The sequence below is a fragment of the Sminthopsis crassicaudata genome, chromosome 3 (assembly GCF_048593235.1).
Source record: "Sminthopsis crassicaudata isolate SCR6 chromosome 3, ASM4859323v1, whole genome shotgun sequence".
NCBI classification, from domain to species: Eukaryota; Metazoa; Chordata; class Mammalia; order Dasyuromorphia; family Dasyuridae; genus Sminthopsis; species Sminthopsis crassicaudata.
Genome location: NC_133619.1, coordinates 40,404,111 through 40,416,372, shown reverse-complemented (window position 1 = coordinate 40,416,372; position 12,262 = coordinate 40,404,111). Strand labels below are relative to the sequence as shown.

The following is a 12,262-nucleotide window of genomic DNA, read 5'->3' as shown; positions in this document are numbered from 1 at the left end:
TAACCACTCAACCCCTCCTCCCCCTCGTCTAGAGCTTTTGTTTCTGGCAGGGGAATTGCTCTCCGGGGAGGGTCCCCTTCCTTGGGATCAGAAGCACATAGCTGCCTTCCACCAGCCTCCCTCTTCTCAGCTGGCAGTGAACTCCTTCCCACAGAGCCTCCCCGCAGGCGGCGGGCTGGGGTGGGCCCGGCTGGGCAGCCTGCCTACCGTCTGCCAGCCGCGAGGGCACAGCACCACCCCGCTGCCGCCGCCGCCGCTGTCAGAGCCGGCTTTCGGGGACTCGTGGCTGCCTTTTCGCCCCTCTCAGGGGCCAAAGTTGCCATGAGATGGTGGCAGCAGCCTGGCGGAGGGACGGGGGAGTGCAGCTGGAGCCGGTGAGGGAGCCAGGGGGGCTTCCTTCCCTTGTTCCGGGCCGTAGGGGTAAGTGGGCACCTCCAGGAGGGGCAGCGGAGGCTTGACGGTGTCTAAGCTCTATCCTTTTAGCAGAGAGCAGGGGAACACTCAGGGGCCCCATGGGGGGGGCTGCCAGAAGTGGGTGTGAGGGATGCGGGGAAACAGCGGGCTGTTTTCTGCCTCTGGAGGAAGTCGGGGAAGAGGGCTGGGGTCAGCAGGAGGTCTCAGCCCGAGGTGATGCTGTGTGATGGGGGGAGGGCTGGGGGTCCCCAGATGCGGAGTAAGCAGCCGGGGAGATGTAGACACGGTGGGCCAGGACTTTCACTGGACCCTCCGGTCTAGTGTCTCGGCCAGCGTGAGAGTGGTCTGGCACATAGTCGCGGGTGCTGTTTTACCGAGGGGCTGCCGGGGGCTCTGTCCTCCAACAGGAACCCGGCTGGCTCCCTGCGACAAACTTAAAACCACAAAACTGGTCAAGGGCCTGTTTGGGTGTAGTGGAGACTGCTGTACAGTGTTCCATCTCTGAGCCTCAGTTTCCTGTTTTGTAAAATATGGTGTCTCAGGGGGACATTACATTCACAGAACTGATCAAGGGCCTGTTTGAGTGTAGTCGGGACTGCTGAACAGTGAGAAGGAAATTAGTCCCTCACGGTTCCATCTCTGAGCCTCAGTTTCCTATTTTGTAAAATAGAGTGGTCAGACTACGGCCCCTTCCGGTTCTGTTCCTGTGAACTATCTGGAACAAGCCGTTCCCTACTCTGAGCCTCAGTTTCTTCCCCTGTAAAACATGGGAATTGGATCGGGGAGCCCCTGAGGTCCCTTGTGAGCGCTGAGTCTGTGACCTTCGGACCGTAGGGTCTGGGAGAAGGATGGCGGTGACTTTCCCTTTACTCCAAGTGGGTCTGGAGGCATCAGGAGGCACCGCCAGGCCCGAAAGCCCAGAGAACATTTCCGGAGCCCCCCGTCCTTCCGAACCGCGGGAGAGGCTGCGGGCGGGCGCCGGCCGGCTCTCCTCCTGGACGCGGTCCCAGCGGGCAGCTCGGCGCCGCTCCAAGCCCGCAGCCCGGCGGCTCACGTAGCGCTCCGGAGCCTTCCCTTCGGGGGAGCGGGCCCTCCCGCCCGGGGACGCAGTGCCGCAGCGGACGGCAGACCTCCGGGCGGAAAGCGCGGGCGAGTCTGGGATTCCGCCGCCGCGTTCTGTGTTCTCGGTGAGCGGCCCCTGGGGCTGGCGGGGCCTGGGGAGGGGAATGAGCCGGTATGGGGGGGGGGGGCAGCCGGACAGCTCCGGTGCCAGAGTGAAGGACAGGATGCGCCCCCCCCCCCCCCCATCCATCGGGAGCTGCGGCTGGGATGCGTTTCATTTACCCAGGGTACTGAGACTCAGGGCAGGGAGGTCTGAGCCCCGGGAGGAGGGGTCCGCTCGGAAACCGTGACCTGTGCTTTCTCTTCTGAACCCGAGGCCTCTGCAGCTGACGTGGGGAGAGGCTTGGCCCAGGCAGGGCTAGGGCTCGGGCGCAGGGGGGGCCCTGGGCTTCATCAAGGAGAAGGTACCCAATGTTTGCCATAGGAAGAAAGGGAGGGAGGGAGGGAGGAAAGAAGGAAGGAAGGAAGGAAAGAAAGAAAAAGAAAAAGAAAGAAAATAAGGAGGAAGGGAGGAAGGTAGAGGGAAGGGAGGGAAAGGGAAGGAAAGAGGAAGAGAAGGAAGGAAGGAGGTAGGGAGGTAGGAAAGAAAGAAAAAAAAAGAAAGGAAGGAAGGAAGGAAGGAAAGAAAGAAAGAAAGAAAGAAAGAAAGAAAGAAAGAAAGAAAGAAAGAAAGAAAGAAAGAAAGAAAGAAAGAAAGAAAGAAAGAAAGAAAGAAAGAAAGAAAGAAAGGAAGGAAGGAGGAAAGGAAAGAAAAACAAGGAAAGGAGTGAGGAAAGGGAGAAAAAAAGAGGGAAGGGAGGAAGGAAAGGAGGGAGCAAGGAAGGAAGAAAGGAGACTGAGACAGAATGATCCTGTCTCCATCTGGCCCTACCTAGATCATTGAGCTATGACAGAATTTAAAGTTGGAAGGACCTTTGGCATCATCTAGTCCAGCCCCCTCATTTTACAAGTGACAAACTGAGGCCCAGGAGTAAATGATTTGCTTGTGGTCACCTAGGTAGTGAGGGATAGAGACACAATCTGAACCCAGGTCCTTCTGACAGTGAATCCAGGACCCTTTCTACTACCCCACCTGTCTCCATGCCACATGACAGGAGCCTGTGAAAATCCTGAAGTGTGATAGAAATAGCCATAATTTATAATTACATAATCAGAAGTTGAAGTAAAATCCCTAGAGAGTTAGCCTTGGAGCAAAGAGGACCTGGGTTCAAGAACTACCTCTGACTTACTCTGAGTGTATCACTCTGGGCCAGTCAGTCAGGTTTAAGTAGTGAGTGCATACTAGGTGCTGTACTGAATACTATGGATACAAAGACAGGCGAAAGATAATTGCTGCCCTTGAAGGGCTTACAGCCTAGTGGGGGGCACTGAGCTGGGACATGGAAGAAGGAGGAGTCTGGTTTCCCTTGTAAATACCTGGAAGTAAGTAAGATTTACACCTCACTTACTTATATTGGAAAGATAGGGAGAGACCTGGCTGTGAAGGGCTTTCAGTGCCAAATAGAGGATTTCATATTTGATTCTGGGGTGACAGGGAGACTCTGGGTGACAGAGACAGACCTATGCTTTAGGAAGAACCTTTGGCAACTGACACCTGGCCCGTCTAGAAGAGATGCCTTTGGGTTTGTCCAATTTCTTCCATCATGAGCCCCCTGATCCTGGTACAGCAAGGTCAAAGGACATGGGAGGGGAAGGGACAGAGACTAAGGACAAGGGCTACAAGGCTCGCTGTCCTTTTTTTGCTATGGGGAGAATGTGTCGGGATAGTCAGGGCAGTGTCAGGATGGTCCTTGATCAGTTTGGTTTCCCCAGTCAGCTTAAAGAGAATGCAGGCATCTGAGGGGTTACCTTCCCATGGAAAAGGGGGGCATGCCCACTGGTCCATACACAGAAGCAGTAGGGCTATCTCCAGGATGATTGCTTGGCTGGGACCAGGGAGAGCTGACTCCTCCCTGTCTATAAACATGATAGGTCTTTTAGGATTTTAGGTTCTTTTGGATTTCCTTTTAATTTTCTTCTAGTAGAAGATGGTTCAGGGTGTGGTAGAAAAGACCTAAAGGGGATAAGTGCCTGGTGAGTCTCTTCATTCTAGGACCTGGACACAGCTCCTTTAACAGATAAATGAATTGGCAAGTGGCTTTGGAGCAGAGACCCTAAGAGTCTCACAAAGTTCCTGAGAGGGTTTGGATACTGGTCTCCTAAAGGTTGGAAATCTCTTCAGTGGTATGAGAGAAGGGTCATAATAAAGGGAGAATAGGCAAGAGACTGGCCATTTGTCAACCACTATTTTGAACATGAACTGCCCAGACAGTCAAAATTCAGAGGAAAAAGGCTTCTCATCCAATGACTCACAGAGTATCCTCACTTTCTGGGACACTAAACCACAGGGTGATGGGAATCTTGAGTCAGGGAATGGCACTCTCTAGGATATTGAGGGAATAAGAAACCAATCATTATGTTAAAGGTGGGAAACCTGGAAGAAACCACACATTTATTTACCTTCTTGGGGAGGACAGGAGGAAGAACTGCTGAGATATTCAAATGTTTTATTTCTTTCTATTCAAGGGCTCTAATAAGCCTTTGGTATCTTCCATTGAGTGAAAAAAACGTCTCCCATACCCATAGCAGCGTTGTGACTTGAATGATTATACCGGGGACCCTGTTATCTGTCTTTGGGTAAATCTAAGCATTGGCTGCTATACCATGACTGTAGTATGACATTTTCTTGGTCAGCATCTAATCCATTCTGTGTGAGCCCTGAGCCTTAGGGGGACCTGAACATGAATTACAAATTGAAAATAATTCACCAGGGACCACCATCATTTTGAAGGAACAGACTGGACGCCTTTCCTGGGAGAACTCTAACATTGCAGTTATAGTGATTATAGATTTGTCAACATTGTAAACAGTGGTGCCTTTGTGTTGAAATGGCCGGGCTTTTGTAACTCTGTGGTAATTCTCCCAGAGAGAGATGCTAACAGTCATCCAAGGGGAATAGATTCCTAGACTGCCATGGGAATGCTGAACTTAACTTCAGAGACATTTTCAGATACTTATCCCAACTGAAACATCCAGTCCTTTGAAGTGGATTGTAGTCAGGGGAATCGTGGGATGAGGAACTGGGCAACATTCTTTAACTCGATGTGGTAATTTAAGTGTTCCCATCTTCCCCTTTTGGTAATAAAAGTGGAATCTTTTTTGTAAGAATAATTGATCAAATTCAATTCAGTAATTCAGAAAGCATTGCCTACTGTGTCCTAGGCACTGGGTATACACAAACAAAAATGAAATAATCTGATCTATTGGAGGTAGTTTAGGGAGAACAGCAACTCACTCAAACTTGTACAGAATAATTGGAAGAAAATAATGGAAGTGGAGGGGGGGAAGAAAGCACACAATTGGGGAGATCAGAAAAATCCTCATGGAGAAGGTAGTGGGTGAGTTGGAGCTGTGTTTGGAGCTGTGAATGGAGGGAGGAGGCTGAGGATTTCAAAGGTGAGAGATGGAATTCTAATTATGACAAACAGGTCAGTGTGACTGGAACTCAAAAGATTTTCAAGAAAGGTATTAAGGAGTAAGGATGGAAAGTTAGGTCAGGGTCCAATGGTCCAATTGTTAAGCGTTTTAAATTCTGGAAAGAATGCTCTAAGAAGCTACTTAAGCAGAGGAGTGACATTATTTGACTGTTCCTTTCTCCCAGATTATAAGAAAGAGGTGGAGTGTGAGCCATAGGTATGGAATGAGGGGAATATCTTTAGACAAGGCCAATATGTTGCTTTATTATGCTTAACTGTATTTTGTTATGAGGGAGGATTCTAAAGTGGGGGGAAAGGGTCATTAAGAAGTTTGTTTTTAAGTTTCAATTAAACATTTATTTAAAAAACAACAAAAATAACTTTTCTCCCCCTCAAAATCAGAACTCTCCTCCTCTTCTATTCCTGCAATCCATTTAGCATTCAACTTAAGGTATAAGATTATTTCAATTAAGTCTTTGCAGACAAACTAAGGATACCAGAAGAAATTTCAACCACATCATCATAATCATCATCATTACTGATGTCCCTTGTTCTAAATCAACTTTAACATTTCAAATCTACAATAAAAACGAGAGGATAATTGACTGTTATTTCAATGGGAACATTACAGACAGCCCAAGAAATTCTCTCTGACCATGGGCTATTTTCTTAGGGAAATGGTAGGTCAATGTTTTTAAGATCTGGAAGATAAATGCTCACAAGTGGACAAAAAACAGCTCTGCCCCAGAGAGCCTTAACAGGGGTGCTTTGATCTGGGGTTTCTTAGGGAACGCCTTCCTCAACATAGTTTTTTTCCAGTCATTTCCTGATTGGAATTGAGATGGAAATGCTGCCAGCAGAAACTCTTTATTGCGATTTCCTGATTTTTTATTTTTTGTTTTCTTTACAAAAATCAGGAAATGCCAAGAGATTAAGTATAAAAACAATCACAAGCTCAATATCAGATTATTAGAACTGACACATTGGGGCTGACCTAGACACTAGACATCTAGAGTCATTCATCTACCTTTGTCAGTAGCACTAAGTGGTGAAACACAGTGTCTGGCTCTGGAATCAACTGGGGTCTGCGAGATTTTCGGCCGGTCACTTCCTTTCTGATAGTCTCCTGGCCACGGTCCACTCTCTTATTACCTAACTGGGAACTGGGCCTCCACCTCAGACTCCCCCCCTCCACACTCTCCGCCCCTTCCCCCATCCCTGCCTGGTTTCCATAAATTGGAGCTGATGGTTTTACCTTGCCATACTCATTTCTTAATTAATAAACAATAAACTCATTCATTTCTCTTTCTCTCTTTCTGTCTCTTTCTGTCTTTCTTTCTCTCTGTCCCTCTCTCTGTTTCTCTGTCTGTCTCTCTCCTCTTTCTTTCTGTCTCTCTGTCTGTTTGTCTGTCTCTATTTCCTCTCCATTTTCCTCAGCTATAAAATGGGGGCATTTCACTAGCTGATTTCCTAGGTTCCTTTCAGTTCCAACTTTTCTGTGCTCTTTGGGACTTTCTTGCCCTGTGGCTCATATTAAGTTTGGAGCCAGGAGGTATCATTGTGTCCCCAGGACTTAAAGGCAAGCAAGAGAGGAGAGGGTCCTCAGGCTGCTTTAATAAAACTCTCAGAAGCGGCTGCTTGGCCAGTGAAATTAAGATGCCTTTATTCAATTCATTTTAACTCATCAAAGCAAACTCAGTGACCTACCAGAAGTCACTCAGGGGCTTGAGAAGGGGGCAAGAATATGTCCTGATCCCATCACCAGACAGACAACCAAGGGAGATAATCTCGAGTCCATAACAGGAGAACCACATTCATGACCCAGTGAGAACCAGCTGTTCTGCTGGAGTAGGAAAGACTGAGTTCAAATCCAAACACTAACTAGCTGTAAGACTCTGGGCTACTCACTTAGCCTCATTTGGAAAATGGGGGCGAGCCCCTCCTGCCAGGTTGTTCTGAGAGTCAACTGAGATCATCGAAAAATACTAAGAGCACTAAGCTTAAAGGGCAAGAGACTTTTAATCAGATACGAAAGAACACTATTAATTTTTAAGATATAGCTCAGAAAATTGCTTGGTTCTCTTCCCCAGGCCATGGATGACCATTTCCTCAGGTTTTGCCTCTTTGTGCACATAATCCCAGCTGGGCAGCTCTTGCTACGTGTGAATCCCTGCCCACACCTCCCCCTGTAAACCCTGAGAGAGGGAAAAAAATGACTGCATACCTGGAAAAGCCCAGAGAGGCCTCTGAGACTTGATCCCTCCTGCTACTGCTGAGCAGGCAGTTTTGGCCGGGTGCCCTGCTGCCTTTCATTTTATATTATCTAAAATGGACTTACCCTCTGGGAGGCAATCAGGGATATGCATCAGGCCAGGAGGAGCTGAGCCTGTTTCCTTTAAGTCATGAGATATGGTGAGAATTATGTCATTTTGACATGAGGCCCTTTCACTCTTGGCAAGTGGGAAAAGGCAGAAAGCACTCTTACTCTACAGCTGTTTCTAGGCATCATGGTTATTCCATTTTCTTGGTTTTTGAATTATTCTCTGGAAATGTGGGCGTTAGGAAAATCACCTGTGAAATCCATCACAGTCCACTTCAGGATTCCTGGATTACAGCTCCTTGCTCCCTGGATTGTAGCTTTAGATTCTAGGGGGGTCTGGACAAAATATAGGCCCAAATTGATATAGAACTGATGATTTCTGGCATGAATTAGAAGTGCAGGATGGATGGAACGCTGGCCAACTTGATCTAAAATATGGGGGAATCATGTTTTGGACAGTGGAGATGCCCCTCAGATGCCCCTCTTTCTAGGGAAAGATATGGTAAAGATGGCATGGGCAAAAGTCAAGTGTAAGCATCTTTTGGTTAGGATTAACAATTGGTAACTAATAGGAGATTATATATACATGAAATAATGCAAAATCTTTTAAAATTTTCATTTTGTCTGCTTTCCTATTTTGCAGGGGTTTTTTTTAGATATTGAAGTTTAAACTTATATTAGAAAAAAAGAAAAAGAAAGAAAAAACTCCACATATATTCCCACAGGATTTACAGAGAGAAAGGGCAGCAAGGTAGTTTACAGTACAAGGAGAGACCGTTAGGTTTGCTGTTAGAAAGAATTGAGTTCAAGTCCAGTCTCACATATATCCTAGCTGTGTGACCCTGAGTGAGTCACTTAGCCCCATTTGTTTCAGTTTCCTCATCTGTTAAAAAAAAAACTATAGAAGATAATGATAAATCACTCCAATATTTTTGCCAAGAACACCCCAAATGGGACATGAAGAGTCAGACATGACTGAAAAATTACCAAAAAACAACCATAAGGATTGTGAAGGACCTTTAGGTTGTTGTTGTTGTTGTTTACTTGGAGATGTATTTCCTTCTTTTTCAGAGATAATTACAATTCAATTCAGCAAGCACTTTGGGGTCCCCGTTTTATGATCTATTAAAGTCACTTGGTGACCTGGGGTCAGTCTCCCTGATAGAATGGAAGCTCTTAGGACAGGGATTATTTCTTTTCTTTCTTTGTATGTCTTTAGCAGAGTACCTGGTATACAAAAAGTGCCTAATAAATGCATGTTTATTGATTGATTTGCCCAAGATGCCAGAGTCAGGATTTGAATCCAAGGCCTCTATCTTTTAATTCCTGTCACTTTCTCTATCATACCATTAGATTAGGCTTCTTTTCTGAGTCTAAATATTGATTAATAGCCTTCCTGTGTACCCATAATTTTTGGGAGGTGGTATACAACATAGCATAGCTTTTGGCCACTGGCCTAATTATTGGATGAGTGCATCCATGTTTCACAGACTTAGGGAGGGAAATTGGAAGGATATGCAGTTAGCAACTGCTGCCAGGCTCTCCAGTAAGTGTGCACAGGGCACTGGGTCCATTTTGCAGTCCAGGGATTTTGTGAGGTTGGTACTGGGAAAGCTGAGGGACGGAGAGAAGAAAAGATGGGGAAGAATTCCTCAGGGGGAAAATGGAGAAATACTCTTAACATCTCTGTCTCTGTTCCATATTATTCCCTTCTTGAACATAACCTTTCACTCAGAATAGAATAAAGTACTTAGCCTGAAAAATACCCTCCCCCCATGCCACTAGATATTTGACAAGAGTATTTAAAATAACAGATCTATAATAATCCTCCCACAGTCAGGAAAATCCATTAGTAACATTTAATCCCTTCACTAGAGCTCCAGAGGGTAGGCGTTGTTTTGGCCACAGCTACAGAAGTATCCATGTTTGGTCCCCAGTGAGAACAAGCCATTGATTAGTCTCATTCATGCCAATATTTTCACGGTCACCTAGAAAACATGATTCTCTCCATATCTCTGTAATCCAGGAATAGAGATCCAATATAATTGGGGTTCTGGTGCACTTGGGGTTGGTTATTTATTTTCTTCTCTTTCTTCTAATGAAGACTTCTTTTATTTACCATGTTTTTAATCTAATGATTAGCACCCCATGATATATTGGTTCTCTTCGGATAAGCAACAACAATTTAGCTGGTTTATGAGCACAGGAGGACTTCTTAAAAATAACACTATATGTTAGCAAAGTGAATTTCCATGTTATGTAATTTAGTTAAATTATGGAAGATCACCTTACATCATAGTAATGGATTTCAGTGAAGATCATCAGAGTGTGAAAGAATTATGATATGGAAGTCAATTTTAGACTGCATTAATAAATGAATGAATGAAAAAGCATTTATTAAGTGCTTACCATATGCAGAGCATTGTGCTTAATTGGAGGTAGAGAAACAAAAGTGAAGATGGTCCTTGCATTCTAATGGAGAAGACTAGATAGATAGATGATACATAGATAGAGATAGATAGAGATAGATGATAGATCTATGATCTATTATAGATGTTTGAGAGATAGAGATGGATATAAATAGATGGTAGATAGATAAGAAAATGGGTGGGCCAAAAGGGGATGCATTTGTTAGAAATACACTCTTGGCACTGAAAATCAAATATCAAGGAGAATTTATTTAAAAAGAACCTTAAGAAATCACCTTAATGTTTCTGGCCAGAAGCAGGGTCTGCTCCTCTTTGGGAAGTCCCTGAGCACAGTAGTGGGAAAAGCTTTATATTTAATTAGTTTGATGTAGCCCCTCCCTTCAGAGACTGGATTGGTCCATTCTCTTCCAGGTTACAATCTTTTTGATATGCCCACTACATATTTCCTCTAAATATATATAAACATGTTCCCCCTCCCTTGTCACTTCAAAGATGGTGGAAAATGGTGTTCAATTAGCCTATTAAATAGGTGCAATAATGATTTGGCCATCAGGTCATTACCCCAACTAGTTTTGGCTGGATCAGCTATTATCTTGAATTTGTGGTTTTCTCAAAAGATTATTTCTGATTGGCCAAATCCACACCAAGGTAAGTGTATGAAAACAGTGGAAGGTGTTGAAATGAAGTATGGCGAGAGAAACTGGCTTGATGTGGCCATCTATGACTTGCCAAGGTGCTACAATTCTGAATTACTAGTTGGGACCCATGTCTCTGGGAGTGGTTCTTGAGCTAAGAGGATCAGGTCCTTCAGATCAAGGGATGAGAGGCAGAGGGCTCAGAAACATGGAGGTGAAAGACTCACTGTGTCTTGCCCTGGGCAGAGCACATCTGGAGTGCTGTGGTCAGTTCTGGATGCCACATTTTAGAAATGGCTCTTCATCCAGTGACCAATGAAGCGTTTTGTCAATGCTGGATGACAGGAGACTTTCTCTATAGACCTACTTCTGCTTTCCTCTGGTTGTTTGACATTTAGTAGCTCCTTCTCTGTAACATAACCAGGTTTGACTGGATAATCTCTAAGGTCTCTCTACCTTAAAATGTGTATGAATAGTTGCTTGTAGAATGTAAACCAGTAGAAGATTTCTAGTGTTATGTTCCAAGAATAATCATACTCCTTGACCCCAAAATTCTCTTGTTGGGAATAACACCTGAAGGTGTTAGAAAAACAAACCCAAAAAAGTCATCTTTTCAGAGATTTTTTTTTTTAACACCAGCAGCATTTGTGGTTGCAAACAAAACTGGGAACAGCATAAACATCCAACAGTAGGGGGATGGTTAAATGAGCTGTGGGACAGTGGCTTAACATAATTTGCTGGGCAATAAAGATAGCCCAGAATAAGGAATACAAAGAAACTTGTAAATATTTTTATGAAATAATGCAAAGAAAAAAAATGCAAAATCAGAAGAGAGTACCACTAATTGATACGTCTAGATAGTGCTGTGGTGGATAGAGCTGGACTGAGTTCAAATGTGGCCTCAGACATTACTTGCTATGTGACCCTGGCCAAGTCACTTAACCCTTTTTTGCCTCAGTTTCCTCATATGTAAAATGAACTGAAGAAGGAAATAGCAAAGCACTCCCATATTTCTGCCAACAAATCCCCAAATGAGGTCACAAAGAATCAGACATAGCTGAAAACAATTATACAACAATTACTTAAAAGGTGAATGTAGATAGGGATCTACAAGAAAATCCCATTGGACAATATAATCTGGGGTCATATAGAATCAGATTTGACTGAACAACCACATGAAGAAGACAGAAAAGCAGCATCTCAGAAAAATGTGTGTTTAAATCCCACCTCTGACCCCTAGTGATAGGATGGGAAATCTAATGGAGGTATAGAGAAAGTTGTGGAAAAGTTTTTAACTGGAAGGCAATGTGGCTTTGAACAATAGATTGTTGACTGACTACATGTAGACCTTTGTCAAGGCATTTGATTTCTCTAGATCTTAGTTTCTTCACCCATAAACTGAAGGGCATTGAACTAGATAACTTATCGAACCTTCCCAGTTCTAAAGCTTTTATCCTAGAACGTTTGTTTATTTAGCCGTAACTTGAAAGCAAATGGGATTGGTCCTGTTGATATTTACTGAGAAGTTCATAATAACTTATAGAAAAGCAGTCACTGTGTCCATCACTGCTATCAATCTATATCTCTCCTCCTTATTGTGGGCTAAAGACTTTGTACCATAGGTGTGTCCCATTCCTTTCCTCTCTCTACAGTCTGACTTCCAGCCTCATCTTTCAGTCAAAACTTTTGTTCGGTAGTGTCCCACTTTCTGTGTTCCCAAATGGGGTTCCCATTTCTCAGATCAAATATAAAACCCTCTGTTGTTCAAAGCCTTTCATAAACAGTTTCCCAGCCCATCTTTCAAGTCTTCTTGTATTTTATACTCCT

At 44.5% G+C, this 12,262-nt stretch overlaps 1 protein-coding gene across 1 annotated transcript in view; it reads left to right on the top strand.

Moving 5' to 3' along the window:
- Nucleotides 1–321: 321 nt before the first annotated feature.
- Nucleotides 322–12,262, top strand: part of MCF2L2 (MCF.2 cell line derived transforming sequence-like 2) — a 277,293-nt gene continuing 265,352 nt past the window's right edge. Inside the window, 2 exon segments of the mRNA XM_074301954.1 lie at nucleotides 322–374; nucleotides 1,249–1,601. Coding sequence (XP_074158055.1) covers nucleotides 322–374; nucleotides 1,249–1,601 — 406 coding nt within the window.